The sequence below is a fragment of the Symsagittifera roscoffensis genome, chromosome 4 (genome assembly GCF_963678635.1).
Source record: "Symsagittifera roscoffensis chromosome 4, txSymRosc1.1, whole genome shotgun sequence".
In the NCBI taxonomy this organism is placed as follows: domain Eukaryota; kingdom Metazoa; phylum Xenacoelomorpha; order Acoela; family Convolutidae; genus Symsagittifera; species Symsagittifera roscoffensis.
The window spans coordinates 61577227-61601350 of record NC_087065.1 but is presented as its reverse complement, the minus strand read 5'-3'; the positions used below and the strand labels follow the sequence as shown (position 1 = coordinate 61601350).

Below are 24124 nucleotides of genomic sequence, written 5' to 3'. Positions count from 1 at the left end.
GATTGGCGACCCCGGCACAGTTGAGGGTGGTGGACAAGCTGCTGAATCCGGGGGGAATGGAATTGCCAGATGCCGCTTATGAAGGCTCGAAGTTGGCGGAAGATCCCAGGTACGGGAAGCCCTGTGGGATCACCCAGCTGGCCAAGACTTTGGCAGTTTACGATAGAGCAGATCCAGCTGCTGCGATGGTAGTCATTGTGGCGGGATCAGACTTCAAAGGAACGTCTCCTAAGCTGTTTTGGCCGCAGACTCTGATATACTCTTTGCCAGGAGCCGAACTAAACCAGATGTTAACTCTAGTGGTGGCAAAAAAGTCGGAGATGCCCTGTGAGCCTGAGCTGCTATTGTTTGCAGGAATGAATGATCATCTGCACGCGGCTGGACTTCTTGAGCAGCTGAAGGGCAATGAACCAACACCGAGGAAGATATGGGAAGCCATTCAGACGTTGTTTGCGGCGATGAATGAGGTGCAAGAGAATGTTGTCTCGAGATTCGGCTCCAAGACGAAGGTGGTGTTCACTACATCCCCTGGATACGCGAATATGCCACCCGCCCTACAATTCGTGTACGCGGTCTTGATCCTGATAGCAGAGGGAAACGAATGGCGAATTCTAATGGCAGCCCCCAATCGGGAATTGGAGCCATCGAACCTGAGGCTCCGCAAGTCAGAATTGGCAGCGGCATGGGCGGACATATCTCATGCACTGAGGGGCTTTTATGGATTAGCCGACATCCTGATCGTATTGGACGAGGTGCTCTTGCTAGAGATATCGAACTTTGCCAGGCAACTTAATTTCAGCCCAGTCATCGGGGACGATCACCCGGCGATAAACCAATTGACGGCCAGCTTGCGGTTTCGGAGCATGGAGGTGACGATCACAGGTTCCACCGGCAAGTCTGGAGGCCCGAGCAACGAGAGAAGAAATGTGGCCGAAGCGGAAAACAATTGGAGTCGATGGCATATCGTCTGACGCAAGAGAATGGCTGGTGGCCATTTTTGACACCAAGGCTAGAGAACGCCACGAATAAGACGAGGGAGGATGCACCACCCCTCGTGAAACAAGTCTGGAGTTTTCTGGAGAAACAACTGGAGCTGGCCGAAGGAAGAGAGATGACGGTGGCCAGGTTTGTCTCGGCAGCCAATGAAGTGACGATTGGAGGGTTCTGGAGAGAGCACGCAGAGGGTGAGTTGAGGACTAGAAGGGATCATGAGATCCTTAAGTTCTTGAGTCCTTGCTGGGGGAAAGAATTCATGGCGGAAATGCTCGGCACCAAAGCGACTATCTTTGGAGCCTTCGTGCAGGAGATACTGGGCATACCCATCAGCCTGCTCTTGGCTTTTTATCTGATCTACCCCAGATACTTGTTCAACATGGGCCCAGCGTACATGTTTAGTCGAGGAGTGGAGACACTTCGGGTTGATGGGTATCTGGCACTAGTGCTCTTAACCCATGGGGAACTGGTGTCATTTCATCGATTGATGAAATATGGGGAGCCCCTGTCAATGGGGAAGGTACACTCGAGTATCGACACCTATTCCTACAAGTGTGCCGCGGGGTTGAAGACGCTGTTAGTGCAATACCTCATGATGCAGAATCGGCACATGACGAGTGAAGAGAAGAACCCAAAATCGAGAGAAGAGTGGAAGAAGATGAATGGAGGTATGCCTCTGTTGGCGGACCTGTGCCTGGCAATGAGGTCGGACCCGATGGGGATAATCCGGGGTCTAGAGGAGGTGGTAACCTGCATTTACGGTCCAGCAGTGACGTACGCATTTCCAGATCCCCTGGTGACAACGTATCGTTACTCTGTAACGCACTTGAGTCTTATCAGCGTACTGGATGGGACGGCGCTCAATTGGTGTCGGCAGGAGGTGCTCAGGGCACAAATGAGCAATACGGTACTCTTTGGAAAAGTGAAAGATGCCGAGTTGATAGTGTACAACTTCAGGGGACAGCTGCAGTGTAGAATGGGAGGCAAACGCGAGGGCCCCATCGAGACATATCCCAAGTTCTGGAACTTGAACCCACTGACAGCAGACGGACGGGAGATCTTGAGGATTCCTGCTTGGAAGGACAGCTTTGCACTGGTTAAGAGGGAGCTGGAGGCCATAATGGAGAAAGAAATCCTGCCAGCCACCATGCCTGAGTTCCCGATAGTCAGGAGGATGACCTTAGGGATGAACAGTCCCTTAGTAGTTCCATCCATAATTGCGAGGATGACAACGGAGAAAATGCAGAAAGACTTCACTGATGGCTGGGACCCCCTGTTCGTCGGCTATACGGCGGCGGTTTATTTCCACACTAGCGAGGCGAAGATAAATTCGTGGACGACGCAAGCTAAAAAGATGAGAGGCTCGCAGCCCCCCGGATATGAGGTACGAAGGGTCTTGAGAGCTCTTGAGCAGGAGGGACTTGAGAACATGCTACCAGTATGGGATGATGGCAGGATGATCATGAAGGAGGGGCATATTGCATTGACGGACGACATGAAATTCGCGACACGAAAGTATAGGGCACCCTATGGCTTAGAACAGGTGGAAAGGAGACAGGAGGGAAAAGAACTGGATGCAGCAGGTCAACTGTATGTGGCCCTGACGGAGTACAAGAGATTGGACCCGGCGACACCATCACCACTGTCAGTAGATACACCTGGAGACAAGAGGAGTGGACCCGTGGAAGACCGGTTCAAAAGAATTCTCGAGAGAAGAAGAGCTGAGTCAGAAGAAGAGAGTATGGATGAAACTCTCAGCGAAGCCGGCGAGGACATGGAAGTGGGGAATACGCCTGAACCAAGACCATCAGGGGAGGAGCTCACCACTCAGGAGTTGTTGAAAGACTTGAGCGAGGAGAATTGGGCAGATACTGCCACTCCACCTCTGACCCCGTCTCCCCGGAAGAATCTGGAATTGCCATTGGCGAGCGAGACCTCCAATATGGGGATGATACTCTTGAGTTCGGAGGAAAGGGAAAAGAATACATTCGAAGGAAATAAGGACATGTTCATGGGGACTCTGGAGGACGACGCTTGGCAAAAGTTCTTGAAGGAATTCAATCAAGAAGTGGGCAGCGAGACGACGCTGGACAAATTCAAGGATGAACTGTGGGACACAGTTGTGAATTTTGGAGAACCGCTTCTGATGGGGACGGGCCTGGATGAGAAGGCGAGAAAGGAGCTGCTGAACAAGCTGATAGAGCTGAGGAAGTCACGATCAAAGACTAGAGACGAAAAATAAGAAGACAGCTCTACTCTGAAACAAAAAACTGTAGATAAAATAGTTGATGATATAAAAGGGGATAAGGTTGGGACTAGTAATATGATTAAAAGTACTAATATCCTTAAGGCTCGAGCAGGGGGGAGGCAAGAATTGGAAGGGTTGGAGGTAGACAGAGAGGACGAATCAGTGATGATTACCACAACACCCTCAAGCAGAGATGTGAAGACTCGCAAGAGGAAGAGAGAAGTAGAGGGATTGAGTAGTCCTTCAGTGGATGCTGTCTCGGAAGGAAACTTGAGAGAGACGGTGCCCATGGTTTTGGCGCGATGCAAGAGGGCGGCATACAAGAGCAACACGGAGCTCAGAAGACCACTCGAAGTAGAGAGGGAAATAGAGGCTTCCACCAATTCGACATCGGAGGAAGACTTCAAGCCCCAGAAGATAAACGTGAAGAGAGGTCCAACGGACGGACAGACATGGGAAGTGGATGTCGGCGAGGAATGGGTCTCGAAGGGACACAAGGCCACGGGGAAGCAAGTGACGAGTGATCCACTGGAGAGGAGCAAGACGAGAAACACCTCCCGGCCATGGTGGGCGGCCCTCGAGACATTGAAGGAATTGGAAGACTGCTTGAAAAAGTTGGACAGTGGAGTAGTTCGCAAACGACGCAATTGGGCCACCCAGCAAAAGGCTGAGGTTAACAAGATAGAATTGGCGAACCAGCTGAAGAGGTCCTGGCATAACTTATTGAAGGATCATTTTGAAGAGGCAATGAGGACACCCTCATCAGCACCGCCATTGATGGCGAATCCCTTCGTTAGAACCGCAGGACAATTGATGTTCACCTGGAGTCTGGTGGGAATAGAGTTGGAGACATTGACCTCGTATGGCAGGTTGAAGTTGGGAAGCAAGAAGCTAGAAGTGTATCAAGCACTGATGCAGCACGTGGCCAGGGATAATTCAGGCTTGAGCCTGGCTAGGAGGAAGGATGCCACATGTTTCTTGAGATGGATAATGTCAATGATGTCTGATAGCACCATCTTGGCGTGCTATCAAAGAGCAAGCGGAAGTATAACCGTGGAAAAGAGAGTCTCAACGATCATATTAAACGTATATCATAGTACTGGAATAGAGAAGGAAGATGGTTCCAGACTATCCCTAGAGAACCACAGAAAGCTGGACGAGGTACGGAGGTTTTACAATAAGAAGTTCGAAGAAGAACATGATGTTCACCGTAACCTGGCCTCGCCAGAGCAGTACTCGAGACTCAGTGAGAAGGGGGGATACCAATACGTGTCTGGAGTGATGGGGATAGCCTACAACCCCTTCTTAGACTCAGAAACTGGAGGCGCTCACAGGAACCACGAGGTAGCGGAGCTGCTGAAGTTTTGGACAGAAAAAATAGTGGAAATAGACGCGGTGGAGAAAGAGAGGCCGAGCCTGGGCCTGATTCTTGAGAAAACACCGGAGGTGGTGAGCATACCGCGCTCGAACAAGAGAGTTGAAGTGAACATGGGTGATGGCAATGGCTTGTTGATCACGAACTTGGGAGTGGTATGGAAGTTACTAAGACCCTCCTGGTGCCCACATCCCCACGCGAGTCCGATCGAGGAGACCACCGAGCGGGTGAGGTTAGCACCAACGGAAGATGAAGATTTGGCAAAGTTGAGTGTGGTGCACAAACTGATCTTACCTCAGATGAAGGATTCAGGCGAAAAGACGAACAATCTCGAGTCAGCAAAGAAGATGGAGCCGGGTAGCTGTCTGGATTCTACGTGTGGGAGTGGAGAGCACACCTGCGATGGACAATCATGTGTCAAAATACTGTCTTTTCAAAAAGAAGATCTGGTTACTTGGTTTGAAGACATCACGGAAAGGGAGAAAAGTGAAGTACAAATAGTGGCGGAGTGTTACGCGAGAACTACGGTGAACATAGCGACAGCTCTCGGATTCTTCTCGAGAATGTGTAGTCTGCAGTCACTGGAGAGGCTAGAGTCTGAACACCATTTAGTGACTGCGTTGAGCGTGGAATCATGGTCTGGGGTGTTGCAGGTGACTCAAAAACATATCCGGAGCTGGAAGGTTGGTCTCGAGGCGGAAATGGGGTTTCCCATGAGCGAAGCTTATGGCCTGCCATTGAATGCAAAATCCCTGATAGGGTCAATGATGGCCAATTTGTGCGGAAGCCACTACCCACTGCACATGGCGATGGTGGAAGCATCCAGCCAGAGAGTATTGGTGGACAAGGCCTTCTCAGTGCCCAAGTGCGTGAGGTTGGCTCGGGTATCGCATCACTCGCACAAGTTGTTGAGGAAAATCAGAGGGACAGTACCGAAAGAGTTGAGAGATGACTTGAGTGAAATCTGGGGAGATGAGCTTTTGAAATTGGAAAGTGAGAACACAAGCGATCACGAGAGACAAAACGTGATCGGAAAACCTGTGGGGGGTGCTCCAAACATGGGAGAGAACGACACGATGCATGAGAAAATGATGGAGCTTGAGCCTCTCTTGGAAGCCTCGGGGGAGCGTAACCTCAGGAGCATTGAGGTCACCCATGGAGATTGCCCATGCCACTGTTTGGCACAAACGGTGTGGTATCCAGATCACAAGAACCTCTGCCTGGTGTGGGATATGGAAGAAATTCGGTCGATCGGATTACCGGATCACCGGCAGAAGGTGACGCTCTTAGTAGTGAGTACGATGCTGGCTCTGAGATGGATAGAAGAGAATATAACGAAGTATCGGGAAGCGAAGACGCCAACGGCTGAGTCAATATATGCGATAGACTACAGCAGGAGACTCGAGTTGTTTGAGACTGCATGCAAAGTATTCGCCATACTAATGGAAGTCAGACACGTATGGAGCCGCTTGAGGTACTTTCCATGGTTTCGAGCGACACTGACGTTTTGGTTATAAATGACAACGAAAGATCACATGAGAAAGCATCAAAAGGAGTATCGACAGTTCCAGGCCGAGATTGGGCCGGAAGTTTTCAAGAGACCCCTGTTGACCCATCGAAATGTGATCACGACAGGATGGAAAAGAGTGGGTAAAATGTCTAGAGACAATACCAAAGCGAGGGAATCGATACTAGAGGAGGACTTGGCGAAGAACGTGAGCCTGAGCCTGCACAACTCCTTTTGTTTGAACCGGGAATCTAGGGTGAAGGCACTACCCAACCAGGCAAAGAGGTTGCAGGAGCAAAGGGAATGGATGCGATCCTATGAACAGCTGAAGGCTTGGGAGGAGATCGTGATTAGCTCCGATGATGAAGAAGAACTGTTGAGACAGTTTGCCGTATCCAGTACTTCAGGGGACGGCACCTCCAAGGCGAAGAGTGCGAAATGAGCGGATGGTTCGAAGAGATCTTGAGTCTTGAGAGGGAAAGGGGGCTTGAGTGTGAATCCGGATGAAACCTGGGTTCACGAAAAAGAAATTTTAACGAATCAGATATTGTTATTAATATGCTATATTTACTAAATAAATCAAAATGCTGCATGACAATTTCCTGATTGAATGGGACAAAAGAAATTTTAAATAATTGGCTTGAAAATCGAGAATTCAAGGGTGCAGGTGTGTGCAGATTTTGATTGCTGTTTAGCGATAGTGTGAAAATTTTACATAGCCGTGAATTTTGGGGTGTAGATAAGCTTAAGTCTGCTGCAAACTTCTGTAAATGACCACTGACACTGTTGTTGTTGTTGTTGTTGTTGTTGTTGGGGATTCACAGCACTGCTGTTGGGATTCTTGGTCCCGGCGTCTTCTCTAAAACAATGTCCACTTGTTTCTGCACGTGATACAATCACAGAATAATTGCCACGTGCACGTTGTCATTTCTAAAAATCTCTCGTTTACAAATTTCCACATCGTGTTTAAAATTCTCGTCTTGAGGCCGATTCGTTTATCAAAATGAATATATGGTTCTAATCGATTTACAATCCTACTGGTTCTGAAAACAAATTCGTTTCTCGCTTTTTCCGTTCTCACTTTTCGCATCTCAAAAATTTCTGTATTTCTAGCCCGTGTGGTTCGCCTGTTTAACACTATTTCATTTCGTTCATTAGAATCAATACTGGCAAGAAGTATGATGTTATTTAGCTGGATGAACATGGGCAGGGGTAAAATGTTTAACAAGCGTAGTTCGTTGATGTACACTCCCGTTTTATTTCCAGTGATCCAACGGATTACTTTCTTTTGAAATCGCTCCAACTGCAATTGATCCCCCCTCGATATATGTGTACATGAGAGTCCGTATAATAACACTGGGAGTATTAGTGACTTATACAGGCCTAACTTTACAAACGTATTTATCTTTGCTGATAGGTTTCTTCTCAGGAGGTACAGTACTTGGTTTGCCTTCTTTAATCTTGTTTCAATGTGTACCTTCCAACTTAAATCGCCCGACACAAAAATTCCCAGATCTTTCACAACCATCGATGTTCCAAGCACTACACCAAAAAGCATAGAGTTAGCGTCTCCGCCCCTAAAACTTACTTTTGCACATTTATCTAGTGCTAATTCCATTTTGTTTTCAGTTACCCACTGCTGAATTTTGTCCAGATCTTCTTGAATTTCAATTGATGTTTTTTTGATGGAAAGTAGTTTAAGATCATCCGCAAAAATATATGGTTCAGAGAATTTGAGTACTTCAGGTAGGTCGTTAATAAAAATGCAAAAGAGCAGTGGTCCTAAAAGTGATCCTTGGGGAACACCACTAGTGACTTCTAAAACGTTTGAGCTGATATTGTCTACTCGTACAAACTGTTTCCTGTTTTTCAAATAGTCATAGAGTACCTCTAACATGCAGCCTCCTATTCCTATAAGTGCAACTTTCTTAAGTAGATCAAAATGCGGAACTTTATCAAAGGCTTTTGCAAAGTCAGTGTAGAATGCTACAATTTCTGCGTTTGAGTCATTGTCAAGCGCTTCATATATTTCTTTCAGGAAAGAGAGCATGTTTGTCAAAACTGATCTACCTTTAGTAAAACCGTGTTGATGTTTCGTCAAATACCAGGCAAAGTAAGGGTACAGGTCTTTGTATATACATTTTTCAAGGACTTTGCTGTCAATATTTAATAGCGATACTGGTCGATAGTTGTTCACCATTTTCGGTCACCTTTTTTGTGAACAGGAGTAACTGCAGCTGTTTTCCATGAATCAGGTATTTTTCGTAGGCGTTTTACGTTTCTCAAAAGTTTGTTCATCGGTTTGCATATATTGCGGTTCGTTTTCTGAAAAAAGCTAGGTGGCAACCCATTTGGGCCGCGTGACTTTGTTACGTCCAGAGTTGATAAAATCTCACTTACTGTCTTTTTCGATATATCAAAATTCGTTAACAAGGGATTTTCAAATTGAATATCTCTAATACTAAAACTTTCTTTAGGATTAAAAACTGAATGAAAGAAGTCGTTTAGCATGTTGACTTGTTCGTTTGGATTTGTGCTTTCAACTTCATCTTTTATGAGTAACTTAGGAAGGCTTGTATGTTTATTTAAGTTCTTGAGGTGTTTAAAAATTACATTAGTGTTCCGTGTTCTAAACAATTCCTCTTGGTAGTTTTTCCTGTCCGATTCCGATGATTCAGTTACTAAATTTTCAAACAGTTTAACTTGTTGTCTTCTGTAGTTGGTCGGTTCGAGTATACATGATTGCCGTTTTGTTTGTAACTTTTTGATCAAATTTGAAGTGCTACTTGTTATCCAAGGTGGAAGTGATTTCCTATGTCTTGTTCTGAGAGGCACAAAACTCTTAATGATTTCATCCAAATATTGGGTGTACTCCTCATGCATTTTGTTAATGTTTGTGTGGCATACTGGTTCAAATGGGTTCTCGTTTATAAAATTGTTTATTCCTTCAAAATCGGCATTTCCAAAACTTCTAAAATTTTCCAAGTATGGTTTCGGCTCTGATACCGTGCATTCAATAGACAAATTGTACCTTGAGCAACACTCAGTTTTCTGGTACTCACTGGCAGACGACAGCACGCGATGAAGACATCGATCTTGAGTCCGGGGAGTATGTGCCAGTCGGTCATATTTGGAAGTTTGACCTTGAGAAAAACAAGAACGCTTAATTTTGGAGTGAAATTTGATTTTTCAAAAATTAGAATGGAGCCTGTCATGCACGATTCTCTCGCGATAACTGAAAACCGAAAAAGAGAAATCAGAACGATCGAGTAACAATCGCGGGAAAGTTGCCAGATAAAGCAGTAGGAAATTGCCATTCGCAATTTCCGTCACAATAAAACTAGAGTAGAGCTGTCCTATCTGAAACAGAAGGAAGCGTATTCCCGAGAATTGGACTATTATTGCTCGACTGGATTATCATTCAAACTGGACTAGAGTGAACTTTCGATGGAAAGGTGGACAGCTTGAGTGTCCCAATGGTTCACGAGAAACCATACTCTAGAGTTCAAACTTGTTCCTTTTATTGAAACTAACAAACATTAAACTCATTTACTTACATTATTTAGTTCTCGAGTTGTTTACTAACTTAATTACTCCCAGTTCTTGAGCGTGCTACGATGTGAGTACCCAATTTAAATTTCTAGAGTGTGTTTTATGATTTTTATGTTGAGGTAAGGCGAGTTTTAGGTTGATCCATCTGAAATGGATCAAAGTTCCACTGTCTAATAAAAAGTAACTTAACGGATTGTTCCGACCCGGTTTTTAACGGCGTTCATGTATTTTGGGTATCTAGAGACCTAAGTATGGGGACGTTCTTATTTCTAGAGTGGGGGAGATATTTTGGTAGTAGCCTTTAAGCTGTAACGGGTCGTAGTCTCATGTCACAAGCGAACTGAAATGGCTCCGACTGATTGAGGTAAAAAAACACAAGAGATAGGGTCCCTGACTCTTGAGCCAATGGTTATAGGGCCTATTTTTCTTAAGCCTCATGTGTGACTACAGTAGATGAATGTTACACTTACTAAAAACTTTCTGAGTCAAACTTAAGTACCAAATCAGTTTCAGAGTTGCTTTACAGTTCATTTACTGAATTCTATAGGTTGTGTCGGTATGTAACTAGCCAATTCAAATTTCTTGAGTGTTTTATATTGTTATGTTGAGTTAGGGGGAGTTTTTAAGTTGATACATCTGCAATGGATCAAAGGTCCACCGTCCATTAAAAACTAACGGTATACGTAAGGTTCCGACCCTGTTTTGAACGGCGTTCGTGTGTTTTGGGTATTTGAGACCTGAGCATGGGGGCGTTCTTATTTCTAGAGTGTGGGGGGGGGGGGTATTTTGGTAGTAGCCTTAAGCTGTAACACGGTTTGTAGTCTCATGTCGCAAGTGAACGAATTGGCTCCGACTGCTTGAGGTAGAAAAACACAAGAGATAGTGTCCCTGTCTCTTCAGCCAATGGTTATAGGGCCTATTTTTATCCTCATATGTGACTTAAGTAGGCGACTTACATTTATTAAAATGTGAATTCGAACGTTTTCGGAGCTATGTCCCTCGTCAAGTTAATAATAATAATAACAAAGGATTTAGGAATATAATCCAAGGGTTCGCATAAAACCCAGTCATTGCATTGTTCAAAGTTTAGTTTTCAGTTATAAGTGTAATTTTCTTCAGGTCTCGACAGTTGTTGCATTCGCATAAAATGCGCCAAGTGCATGTGTCTGATTCGTTGTAGCGAGTTTTGAAAAACTTTGTGTACATTCCTAGAAGTCTGTTTTTGCATTCTGGGTCAAACAATATGTCACATTTGAAGTATTCGTTGTACAGATTAGCAAGACGACATGCCCGAAACGAGAAATCCGACTCGCACTTCTTCAGACGCATTTGTTTGCAGACGAAATTTCGTGTCATTTGAGCTCTTCGGTTTCCAACGTAATAAAATTCAAAGCTCAAATTAACCGTTCAAAATCATCCTGGAAAACTGGATTCTTAAGAGTAAAACCTGTTTTTGCGTTTAATTTGGTACAATAGAGTACAGAAAAGCGTTGCTCAGAGTTTTGGTAGCCTTACAATCTTTCAACTAAATCTGTACAACATATCTGTTTTTATTTCAGTTTGTTTGCTTTCTGATCTTACTTTCATTCCATTTACTAACCGATCAAAATGGTAGTTAAAGTGTTCTTTGATATGACTATTGGTGGCAGCGCTGCTGGAAGAATAGAGATTGAATTGAGAGACGATGTGGTTCCTAAAACAGTAGAGAATTTCCGAGCTCTTTGTACCGGCGAGAAAGGATTCGGCTTCAAAGGTTCAAGTTTCCATCGTGTCATTCCGGGTTTCATGTGCCAAGGAGGTGATTTCACCAAAGGAAACGGAACTGGTGGTAAAAGCATCTATGGCGAGAAGTTTGCTGACGAGAACTTCCAACTGAAGCACACCGGGCCTGGAATTCTGTCAATGGCAAATGCAGGGAAAAATACAAACGGATCTCAGTTCTTCCTCTGCACTGCTAAAACAGAGTGGTTGGACGGTGCCCACGTCGTGTTCGGAAAAGTATCTGACGGCATGAATGTTGTCAAGGCTATCGAAGCTGTCGGGTCTCAACAGGGAAAGACCTCCAAGAAAGTTGTGATCGCCGATTGCGGACAGCTGTAATCTGCTAGCTATGTGAATGATATATAGCTTATAATGATGGTTTCACAAACTCTGAAGACGCTCTAATCGTGAAATCCTTTCTCAATCACTCGAACATTATTTTTCGAAATGAATGCTGATCAGTTTTTCAAGCTGATCGATGTGTTTTCTGTTAAAACAACATTGAGTGATAAATTCAACTTTTCTCTCTATTTCTTATCTATAGCTTCAAGTGCAACTGTTTGATTTTCGTTGACAGATCACAATATTTGAGTGGTGAGCAATGCAGATTTGTAGTTTACTAACTTTCTGAAAAATTTCCAGCATAGTTTTAGAAAGATTTCACATGCATAGCTATAGTGCATCAAGTGCAACAACAACTATAATTATTTCAGTTTTTTTGCTGGATTTTTTTTGGAGGTATGAGTCTTGTAATGAACGAAGAATAAAGAAACAACAAGAGTGCGCGTATCAGGGCAAATTCCTGAATGTTCCGATCGCCATTTGAAGGAACGAGTCATGTTTTTGAAGAATTCTGATGAAATTTAATCTTCTCTTAAATCTCCCCCCCCCCCGCGCACGCTATATTAAGTACAGAGTGATGCAATTATCGTCTAGGAACGCGTTAATAGTTTCAAATAACTTGACTAAAATCAGCTATATTCAAACGATTAGAAGAACGTTCCAAAAAATATTTCAGGTGAAATATGTTTTTTTTTTAAGTTTGAGGGGTTGTACTTTTTGGGAAATGCCTTGCCGGCCTAATCGAAATTTGCCTTTTATATTGGTTGTATTTTTACCAACTTGATTTTTACGCTTGCGATCAGCAAGCGTTATCAAACTCGAATATAGAGTTTTTCTAGTTAACTAGTTTAAGAAACTCAGTTGAATCACTTGCTGACTATACAGCTAATTTATTTTCACTTTCAAGTTGCTTCCTCCTTAGCCTGGAGGTAAATCAGTTACCTTTGTAGCCTACTAAGGTCTGAAGTTCGAGTCGTGGTCGGACCTGTTTTTTTCAGCATCAAGGAAATTGAACGAAAGTTCCGAGAAAAATGAATTGTTGGTTTTTCGTTTGTTGGCTCAGTTTTTTCGTCGGCTAAATTGCCACAAAGGATTTTCCTTTTGCTGTAGACAATTTTCATTGTAGTTGGAAGTGCGAGTACTGTTTATTCTAATTTCAGGGGGGACTTGAAAGATTAAAAAAATATATTTTTTCATAAAATCTTCTGTTTTTCGTTTCAGTTGTTGTCTGCTCAAAGATTGTCGGCTTAGTTGCTACATCACTGATTTTTTTGCTGTAAGCAATTTTCATTGTAGTTGCAAGTGCAAGTGTTGTCCATTGTTGTGTAAGGTAAGACTTGAAACTTTTTTTTATAAATCATATGTTTTTTCGGCTCAACGTGTCTGGTCAAAGATTGTCGGCTTTGTTTCTTTTCGTAACTTTCATTCCGTTGTTGCTGTTTTAAAGTTCAAGTGTCTGGCATGTTTGCCTGAATGAACTTCTATCGAGACATTTGATAGTTTATATGATCAAGTTTTTTTTCGATTTTTTTTGGCTTTTTATGTTTTTTGCTTGTGTTGTATCCCAAGTGGTGCAATTCCGCTTCGCCTCTGTGTTTAAAATTTTATTTTAACTTTTTATGTCTTTTGTCTCTTTTTAATAAGTTACGGATTTTTCATATCGACTTTAAGGCCTCTTATTTTGTCGTTTCGTTTTTTTTGTGCATGTGTGATTTGACGGGAAGGGTACTTGAAATTTTTGGTGTTCTGATTTCTTCCTGCCATTTGTAATTTAGCACTAGCCTTGAGAAAATTTGTGCTAGCCTTGACTTCGTAAAGTTTTGTTTTTCTTCTGCTTAAAAATTTTTCTTCGGCCCCAGTGGTTTCGTAATTTATTGGATTAGTGACCTAATTTTGGATAATTTCAAGGGAACTTTTATGGTCCGCTCCGGATCGCACAAAATGCTTAAACTTTCAACCAGTTATAGATCTAAGTTTTTCCAGTCAACAAATTTTGTCGGCTCAGTTGCCGCTCGATAATTCTTTTTGAATTTTAATTAAACGTCGTCAATTGTGTACCTTGACGTGTATTCCTCAAAAAGAACATGATTCCAGCCATCGTTTTGAAGTTTTTTAATTGTTGTTTATTTTCGGTTTTAAACGACCTGTCTGCTAGCTTCTAGTGCTTTAATTAATTTTTTCGATTTCACTGTTTTGCCTGTTTCTTCGGTTAATTGCACAGGTAATGTTTGAAAAGTATTCTTAATTTTTTGTGGCTCAGAATCAACGCGGTCTTTAACGTATAGTCGGCGTAGTTTTGACCCTGTAAATTATGTCTTAATGCTGTTTATATCATAGCATTGTTGGTGAAAATAATTGGATTCGTGAGCTTATCAGCAATTTTCTTGGGAAGATTTTGCAATCAGTTATGAGTTGTGATATGATATCTAGCACTTTTTTAGTGATTTTTTTGAGACGATAGACCTTTCAAGCCGAAGACAGGTTCAAAAAATAAAAGTGATACAAAATCTGATAATTATTTTAAAATTTTTAAATTGACTAAATAGTTTTTGCATTTTTAGATTTACTTGTTCTTTTGGTTTGGGACTGTTTTTGTACTTTTAAATTCATTTTTGAGCAGATTAAGTTTAAGATGCACAAAAAATTGAGCTAGTGAAGAAAAATTTAAAAAATGTGTCAGTTTTTTTTAACTGCAATGTTTCCGGTTCGTCTTTTTTTTTTGGCTTTCTCTTGGTCGTCATAGTTTTCAGATATAGCTTCTAGCAAAATAGCATTTTAGTTCGGATGTGTTCTAGATACTCTTTTTTAGGCGCGGCTTGAAATGGCTGAATCAGTTGGTACCATGTTTGATATTTAATTAAAATTCATCCAAGAGGCAACGACCATGATTTGGAAGACCAATGATTGTCAATCGAGTCCAGGTGAAGCCTCTATGCTAGAGCACAGGATTTTTTCTGTCATAAAAAGTTCGATTTTTGGACTTTCAAGTTTCTGCTTAGTTTAGTCGGCTAGTTTCTTCGGTACACATTTTTCCCTTAGGTTATATTTATTTTGGTGTGAGAATTTAATATAAAGCCTTTGTATATATTTTAGTTATAAAGGTTTGTTTGGATTCAGCTGTTTTTTTTTGGTTTAATTGCCTCAGGTAACGTCGTTTGAAAAGTGGAAGTGTGCTTAGAATTTCAAAAATCAGATTTTCAACAGTTTTTTATGGTCATTCCCGGCTCAACAGTAGTTTCATCAAGCGAAAATTTATATGATATATATATTTGGAAATTTGTTTTTGGTTTCTGGGTTTTGACCGTTTTATAGTTTGTTTTTGACTAACCATGCTGTATTTCGACTATCTGCTTTGCTCGAGTTTGTCTTCTGACTCTTGCGATTATCAAGAGTTATCAAAAAGGAATATGGACTTTTTTCGGGTTAATAACTATATAAACCGACTCACTTAAATACTCTTATCTTTGGTGCAAGAAGTTTTGTTTTGTTTTTATTTTTTTCATGCTGTTCATTACTCTTGCGATAAGCAAGGGTCTTGCAATCTGCTACTATACTTTTTTCCTGTAAACAACTTTGTCCACAGGATGATCTCCAGTTTTTAGATCTCCATTTTCATCTCGTTGTACTCTGAACTGCAGCAGTTGTCTCTTTGATAGAAGCTGCGACAGACATATTTTGAGCATGTTAGAGTTTTGAATATCCGTCCCGTTCGAAATGTGCTTTTTATGTTGTTTGTAATTTTACCAACTTACTCATTTTTCATGAACTTTTTCCTTTTCTTTTTTTTCGGTTAAATAAAACTCGGCATGTACTATTTCGGCTTCATATTGCGTCCTTTAATAATCAAACAAAATTGTGTATGTGTGTTTGTTTAATAAATAGGATCGGATTTTAACAAGTTTTTATCAGTTCTTAAGTCTATTTTCTTTTTAAGTTTCATTTTTTTTTTCGTTGTTGCTGGCATAATTTTTTTCAATGTTTTTGGCGATTGAGAAAAAAAGTTGACTCAATTTTCTGCATCGCAGAATCATTACACTTGCACTAACTGATTTGAGCTGTATTCAAAATTTGACCCTCCTCGATTTTTTTTTGGTTCTAGGCATATACTTACTTATTTTATGTGTATTTTCGCAGTTTCATGTTATTGTTTCATGTGGCTAAAAAGGTTCGGTTTATGTTAAATCGGCTTAGTTGCCTCATATTGCGTCGTTTGCAGGGCAGAAATCTAACTTCATGATAATATATTTTCATTTTGAAAAAGATTGCCATGCTTTTTTTCCGCTACAAGCTCTCACCCTAATATTGTCGGTATGGTTTCCGCTTAGTAATTTTTTCCATTCAACTTTTACGCTAACTTTTTGAGAGATCTAATTTTTGATCATTTTCATACTTTTCATTTCAATGACTTGGTCAATTTTTTGTTCCAGTTCGCCTCTGTATTGATTACTTTAATCGATCAAATTCAATCAGGATTAATTCAAAAATGTTGAGCACCTGATGCTGAGGTAGCTTCTATTCGTAAGACAACTAAGGTTGTGGACAAATTCTCAGATGGCTTTTGATTTTTTTATGGCTTATTTAGCTTAGCATTTTTTGGCTTAATTAGTTCATTTTAATTCCGGGAATACTTCCGGGAAGTTAAATAATCAAGAAATATGGCAAAAATGAGTTATTTTTGTTTCGAGTCTTCGCTGAATCTGTATTCGTAAATTTAAGATTTAGAGGCAATTTCATGAATTTATACTATGTAAGTTCGGGGTGTCGAGAGACTGCAGGGTTACAAAAATTAAGCTATTAATATCGTGAGTTGTATAACTTAATTTGTCCCACAACCTCCTGAATAAAAATTTGATTAAAAAAATTAGCACTATGACTGTGGTCGAATTATTCTGTGCTCTTTGCACAGCAACTGTTTATTCCTGTTCTTTGATCATAGCTCAGTTGCTTTCAGCGATAACCGTTATCGCGTCTTGATTTGCAATAGGCTCCTTATTTTCTGATAATTTTGAGTTATTGTAATTTCAGTTGATATTTCATCCTAAATTTACAGTTAGAAATATATTTAAGTGATGCAAAGATCCCTTCGTTTCTGTGTGATCAAAGCCTCAATGTTTTCTGTGGGTACGCAATTTGATTGGCTGATTTCTGTGTTCCTTAGTTATTATTCCGACCATTGAAAATCGGAGGAACTTTATATTCGGGTGTTTTAGTTTTTTTCTACATTTTTTTGTTTTCCACGCAATATCAGGTACCACAAAAAATCATCAGAATGGGTCGAGTGATAGATTGTATATAAGATTTTCTAATCTTGATTCGAATGACATAAAAAAGTTTTCAAAAATTTCTCCTTTGTCGCGAAAAACCGGTTTTAATCTAATTTCGAGCTAGTAAAGCCATCGAGTAAGCAAAGTTATTTTAGCAAGTCAAGAATTGGTCGTTTAGGATTATAAAATTTTACTAAACGAAAACTAGTTTTGAAAGCTTCAGGCAACGCTTCCTTAGCAAGTTTTTAACAGAAAAAAATTTGTGCACAATTTAATTTTTTTTGGAAAAATCCAAGTTTTTTGATTTTTTAAAAACGATAATTTATTTGCATTCTTCTTCAGAACCGTTTGTATAGTTCTTTTTATCACACCACGCCCAAGGAACGACACTAATTTGAAGGAAAAAGAAAATATATATATATATTTTTTATTTCCTAAGGTTTTCCTTAATGTTTTTTCACACTAGCGAACTTAACTGAGCGTTAGTTTTATACGACTTTCTTTTTTTTAAAATTCATCAAATGAACCGAAAAAAGCTATTTGTTTTAGACAACATAACAATAAAAAAACTCAATCACAGAACATTTTTTAATCAGTATATCTTCCAAGTTTTTGAATGCATAATTTATACATAATATGGTTTTATGATTTCCAATTTAGTACATTAATAGTTAGTGAGGATGCTTTCAGTTTATATTCCAAACTTTTACAAAATAGTGTATATGTATTTAGTGCTACTTTTGCTGCATGGCCTTGGCAATTTGTAAGCATATGTACCTGTATTATTTGTGACTAGTGTTTGCCCGTAGTTAAGCGTTTGTGGCCGAGAATTGTTATTCTCCAATTCTCGAGGTCCCAGGTTGGAAGCTCATATGTAGCAAATTTTTACTAATTCGAGGCTCATTTCTATCTTTGTTATTTCACTTGATAAAGCTGCTTTTTTTCGTGTTCTCGCTAGTGTTTGCGAAGTGCAGCTTTGCCTCTGTGCCTATATTTTGTGTGGATCCATGTAGATGCCTCCGATAATTTCAGGGCTAGCAGAGTATTGGTGACGAAAAAAAATCATCTGATAAATTGATTTCGGTTCTGTAATGAAATAAAACATAACGAAATCAAATGTGAAACAAAACGAAATTGTATGTAAGCACCCGCGAGCGTAGTGTAATAGTGTGAGTTTTTCCTGCCTAACTCGCAAATAAAGTGCTCATTTAGTGGCTCTTTTATTATACCCTTGATCTAGAGCATTGAAAGTTTCATAGCATCTGTTTTTTTTTTGCATTTTTGTGGCAAATTTTTGCCAATCGTTAAGCGTCCCTGACTGAGAGGGGCGTGAGATTAAAAATCTCGACTTCGCTGGTTCAATTGCGACACCGAAAATTTTTACTTTTTCAAAGCTGATTGGAATTTTTTCTTACTTCATTTTATAGAGCTGCTTTTTTTGTCGCTGCTCGCTATTAATTGCGATGGGCTGCTTCGCCTGGTGTTGCATCTTAACACTTGAAGACTTCTTTTACTTGGTCTAGCGGTAGCGTTGTTGCCGTTGCTTCTCAAGGTCTGGAGTTCGAGTCCTGTTTGGTCCTTGTTTTTTGTTGTGTATAAAACTGAAGGTTGTCCGGGAAAAATTGATAGATTGGGTTTTCGTTTGTCTGCTCATTTGTCGGCTTGATTTGTGAAGAATGGAATTTTTGTAACATTTTTGATAATTATTCATAGTCGTTCTGTCATTTTGCTATTAACCCATTTGGCTTTTCGGAAGTGGTGTTTTTTAAATTCAATTTTTTTGCTATCAAATAGTTTCTTGCTATGAAATGGTACGTATTGACAACTTAGTGCTTGCTTAGTAAATTACATCTTAAGATTTTTTATTGCCGGTAGTTGTGATTCTTGTCTGTTCTGAAAGACACAAAACTGGCGGCATGGGAACATGCTGGGCATGCGTAATCTAAAAATGGTGTGGCCAAAGCGTTTTAGGCTACCAGTAACGTGTGTTTTAATGACTCCAGTTTGGTCCAGCTAAGGCCTTCAGAATAGCTAGTCTGCGCGACGTATTTGTTGAACTTTGCCCATAGTGCTCAGCGAAATTAAGGTATGTGTCAAAGAAGACTTCGAGTATTTTGGTGTCCTTTTCTTAAGGAATTGATATATTGCTTTGCTTATTTTTACTTGGGGATTATCATTGAACTACCTGTTAAACGAGATAAGATTAGCAAAGCATTTTGATGATGAAAAACAAGAGGTCTAAAAGCTAATAATCGGGGTAGTCTGGTGCAGTACTTAGATAAAAATAGAGGAATTTGCTTGACTGAAAAATGGGTTGAAAATCATCTGCGTAGGGTTGTATTTAAACTTAAGGAGTGATAGTGGTGCATCATGAACTCGAAAATTAAACAAAATTTCGTAGAAATGCCTTGTGGGACACATTTGCATATAATCGTAGCTGTCATCCGCTTAAAAATCTTTCTCGAATTCCATCTCGAAAACAAATGTGTGAAACTCTCAAATAAAATGCGAAATGAGATTAAATTTAGTAATGAGCGAAAATTAGTTTGGATTTTTTCACTCAGTTGTTAACAGTTGAAGCCATTTTTGAAGCCTCGGTCACTGGTGTGATTTTGAGATAACTGGATAGTCCAACACAAATATGACATCTTTCAGTTTGTATACGTGACGTGGTGAAGTATACAGAAAAATCTTTTTGGGTGGCTGGTCTGAATTTTATTCATAATAACTTGCGAGCTAGCGTGGACAGTGTATAAGTATGAACATACGTTTTTCCATTCTATCGCGCAATTAAAATTGCTCATTTGGTGCCACTTTTGCTATAATCACGATCTGTAGCATTGGAATTTTCATAGCATCCGTTATCCTCTTTACTTGTTGCTAGTGTTTTTGCATCTTCAAGCGCCCGTGGATAGGACGTGCGACTCCTAACCTTGAGATCAATGATTGGAATCAATCGCGCTGCCAAAGTTTTCATAATTTGCTTACAATTCCACGCTTATTCACTTTGTAGAGCTGCTTTTTTGTCGTGCTTTCACTTATATCTGTTAAGCACACTTTCGCCTCTGTAACTATGCTTAAGGCTTCGCTGAAATTTGCATCAAATTGATCCTCGAAGTAAGGTATAAAATTTGTTATAAGTGAAATGGTCATCAAAATTGAATGAAAAGCAAGAAGGTGACTTTTTCTGCAGATTGTGTAGTTTTGTTCTAGAAAAAAAGTTTCTTGAAAATTTTTTTTATTATTTTTTCAAACTTGGAAGGTGTGTTAACTACACCCACATTTGCGGGAGTAAGTTTCTTGTAATGGGGAACTGAGATTTGTTTCCTTTTAAACAATTTCGTTACAAAGCTGCTTTATTTTCACTTCGGCGAGTGTAGTGTATGACTGTGACTTTTTGTCCGACCTAACTCGCAAATAAAATTGTTCATTAAGAGTTTTCGCTTATTTGGTGGCACTTTTGCTTTAATCGAATATGTAGCATTAGAAATTTCATAGCATCTGTTCTCTGCTTAATTTGTGGCTAGTGTTTGCCGATCGTTAAGTGTCCCTGACTGAGAGGGGTGTGATTCAAAATCTCGACGTCGCTGGTTCAATTGCGACACGTGGCAAAAATTTTATTAATTCCAGGTTGATTGTAGTTTTTCTTATCTCATTTTATTGAGCTGCTTTTTTGTCGCTGTTCGCTAGTAATTGCGATGGTCTGCTTCGCCTGTGTTGCATCTTAACACTTGAAGACTTCGTACCACTTGTTCTAGCGGTAGCGTTATTGCCTTTGCTCCTCAAGATCTGTAGTTTGAGTCCCGAATGGACTTTTTTGCAGTATGTTAAGAACTCAATTTTTGGTCCGGAAAAAATTGAATATTTTGCTTTTTGTTTGTCTGCTTATTTTTGTCGATTTTATAAAATTTTTTGGAACATTGCTTTTTTTGGAACATTTTGGAACATTGTTTATTTTTTTGGAACATTGCGTTATCGCTATGTCATTTTGCCATTTACCAATTCGCCAAAAGAAAACTCGTGACAAAAGACGACTCGTAACAAAAGATAAATCGCAATTTTTCAGGAAAGCCACAGCTAGCAATGTTTTTGAAAATACTCTATAACTTGAGATTTGTTGTCTTTTTAACTGATTGTCTTTTTAACAAATGTTTACTGATAACTAAAAAATGTGGTTGCTAGAAAGTAGCTACCTGGCTAAAGAGCCTTGCAAAGACTGTTTGGACCGTAGGCATTTGACAATTTAACTTATTCAATAATTTTTTGATTTCCAGTGTTATAAAGTTTCAGCTAAGCTGAGTGTTAGAGCTTTTTTTGTTTTTTTTTCTATTTTGAGCATTATTGCTTTTTGTGTTCTTAGTTGAGTGTCTTTAAAGAATCTGCCCTATCTCTCTTCTTTAAGATCTTTATGCCATTAAAATTGATTGGATGGTTTACGAAGTTTTGAAGATCTATCGTCAATGATTTTATTTTTCTTTGGCCGTCTTGAACTTGATTTCTGTTTGAAAAAGTGGATCAGTAATCCTTCTGTTATTACTTTGCTTAGCTAGTTTCTTTGTTTTTTCACTTAGTTCAAATACAAAGAAACGATGACAGCCTGCGGAATATGGTGACGAGATGCAGAGAAAATAGTTTCTCGAGGAATCCGCTCTGAAGCATTTAGAATAAGCTGAGTAGATTTTATTTTGAAGATGATCTTTAGTTTCGTATCCAGTCCGCTTTTTTGCGTCTGATAAAAGTTTTTCGAGGCGCAAAATGGATGTCCGCGGCAATGGGAAGATATATGAAAATTGATAGGTGGTCTGGACCCAATTCAAATGTTGTTAATAGAGCAAGAATAAGTAAAATTGACGAAGATGTAAGTGACAGACCAGGTGATGATGCTGAAGAGTTCATTTCGTATGGCAGTCGAGTTGCGTAGTAATCCTTCAGCGGGTTGAAGAACGATTGAATTCCGGCACCTAGGTTAGCCGCGCTTCGATCCTCTTGTATATCAGAGCACCAAACTGGGGAATGCGCATCTGCATTGCCTAGTTTAATTAATACTGTTCTCTTCTGAAAGGAGATTTGAAATTGTTACTCTGTAGTCCTTAGGACAGCTTCTATTGGGAGGGATATTGAAATTTGTGATACAGAGAATCTGATTATTCGCCTTTCCATTACCTCTAGGGTTCTCTTTAGAGTGATTTTTTTTAGTTAGAAAATGTCATCTTTGCCTCCTCCAGATCCAAACTCAGATGACTTAATTTCAGAAACGGAGGAGTCAGAAACTGAACAGTTGAAATTTCTCTCTGAGAAAGTGGCTGAAAATGCAAAATTGGCAGTTGATGCTGATCGTAAGGGCGAGACTGATTTCGCTTTCTATCGTTACATTGACGCTATTGAGGCCTTAAAATTGTTGTTAATGCATGTAAGCGGCGCCTCAGGAGGAACTGCGGTGTCGGCAAATGTCCCGAGAGATGACGGGGGAGCGAGAATGAATGACTCAGGTGCTGTTGAAATGATGAAGCGTATGGAACAGTATTTGACTCGAGCGGAAGAACTGAAACAGTCAATGAATAAACCTGCAGTTATCAGAACTGAAGATGGTAATCAGTGTAAAGCGGTACCGCAACAACTAGCTACAAAAGACAACTCATAGCAAAAGATAACCCGCAAAATTTCAGGAAAGCGACAACTGGCAAAGTTTGAAAATTAATTTGTTACTTACGAATTTTGGCTTAAGGATGCTGGTGAATGGCTATAGATTTTGTATAAAAAATTACCTTCTGCTGGCATGCTGGCAACACGTTGGCGAGATTGCGGCGGTGAGTATATTGCGAATTGTCTTTTAACGCGAGTTGTCTTATGTTGCCAGTTGTCGCATTACGATGTAAAGCAATGCTGAATATCAATAATTAGAAGCGGCGATAATTTCAGGCTGTTCTTTCACTCATCGCTCGCACGCTCTAAAACTTGTTTGGCGTCTTCATGACTTTCATGAAAGCATCGTGCAGGGGCGGATCACGGATTTTCTCGAGGGGGGTCGATTTTCAAAAAAATTTCGAAAATTTAGTCGATATTTTTTTGGTCGACCAAATTTATTTGTTCTGATTTCAAATAGAAACAGAAACATGAATTATTTTACTGCGTTCACAAAATGTGACGCCGCCGCCACCACCAAAAGAAATATGTTTTTATTCCCTTGCAAAAGGAAGGGGAATGCTATTGGAATAATTCGTATAACGTTTTAAGCATTGAGAATTGAAACGACTATTCTCATTCAATGCGAATATTAACGATTCCTCTCGTAAAATACGACCATACGAAACCTTCTTCTCGTAAAATACGAATGTACGAATAGAGAATACGAAGTTAAGAAGTAACTTCTCATTTGATACGAAAAGTGGCGTGATTTCCCCATCTGAGTATAAATAGAAGCTCAAAACTACGGAAATTCATTCCCAACAATATCTCTTCTAACACCACAACCTCCCTCTCTAGATTCCCAACAATATCTCTTCTAACACCAACACCACTCTCTTCTACCACCCCAACCAATCTCTAAAATAATATCTACTCTCAGTAAAAATATCTCTAATCTCACCGTTAAAATAGATATTGAGTCAAAAGGCAACTTGCTGTAAATTCATACTAACTTCTTTTTCTAATAAAATATGTTTCAGCGAATTTTAGATTTACTTTCTAAGATAGAAAGTAGAAAGGACCCTTTATTCCTAGCAAGCGTTTTGTCCGACGTCTATAGTTTTGCTAGCGTAATAAATTGGTACGACCAGTGAGGCTCACCTTCTAAAAATTCGCAAAGATTGCTTAAGTCTCAAAAAGAGATAAAAAGCAAAGATTCCAATTCTCAAACTGGAGAATTGTTGAAATTTCTCTTACAAATAAAGAGAAGTAATAAATTTCCAAATCGGAAATTTAAGTTTTCTAAACAAATTTATAAACTTTTCTATCTTTCTTTTTAAGTTCTAAACTAAATATAAAATGGCTGATACCCCAATATCCCATCCCAACTTGTCTTTAATGACATTTTCGGGAAACGATCCGAACCAAAATGCTACAGCATTTTGGAATTCAGTTGA

At 40.0% G+C, this 24124-nt stretch overlaps 4 protein-coding genes across 4 annotated transcripts in view; 3 read left to right on the top strand and 1 right to left on the bottom strand.

The window, feature by feature from the left end:
• Window positions 1-13424, bottom strand: part of LOC134843767 (uncharacterized) — a 207772-nt gene extending 194348 nt beyond the window's left edge. The window contains exon 1 of the mRNA XM_063860032.1: window positions 13414-13424. The gene's annotated coding sequence lies outside the window, so the exon portion shown is untranslated. The remainder of the gene's footprint in view (window positions 1-13413) is intronic.
• The window catches only part of LOC134845134 (26S proteasome non-ATPase regulatory subunit 1-like), a 428069-nt gene that overhangs the window by 201550 nt on the left and 202395 nt on the right, over window positions 1-24124 (top strand). The window lies entirely within an intron of this gene.
• LOC134843685 (peptidyl-prolyl cis-trans isomerase A-like) lies at window positions 11199-11966 on the top strand. Its single transcript, XM_063859907.1, has one exon. It carries the CDS (start codon window positions 11284-11286, stop codon window positions 11773-11775), a length of 492 nt encoding a protein of 163 aa, XP_063715977.1. The 5' UTR covers window positions 11199-11283; the 3' UTR covers window positions 11776-11966.
• The window catches only part of LOC134844975 (calpain-7-like), a 31716-nt gene continuing 29829 nt past the window's right edge, over window positions 22238-24124 (top strand). Inside the window, exon 1 of the mRNA XM_063861801.1 lies at window positions 22238-22630. Within this exon, the coding sequence (XP_063717871.1) occupies window positions 22246-22630 (385 nt within the window). The 5' untranslated portion in view covers window positions 22238-22245. The remainder of the gene's footprint in view (window positions 22631-24124) is intronic.

Coding starts and splice junctions, on each gene's coding strand:
- LOC134843685 (XM_063859907.1), top strand. CDS start 11,284: ATGGTAGTTAAAGTGTTCTTTGATATGACTATTGGTGGCAGCGCTGCT.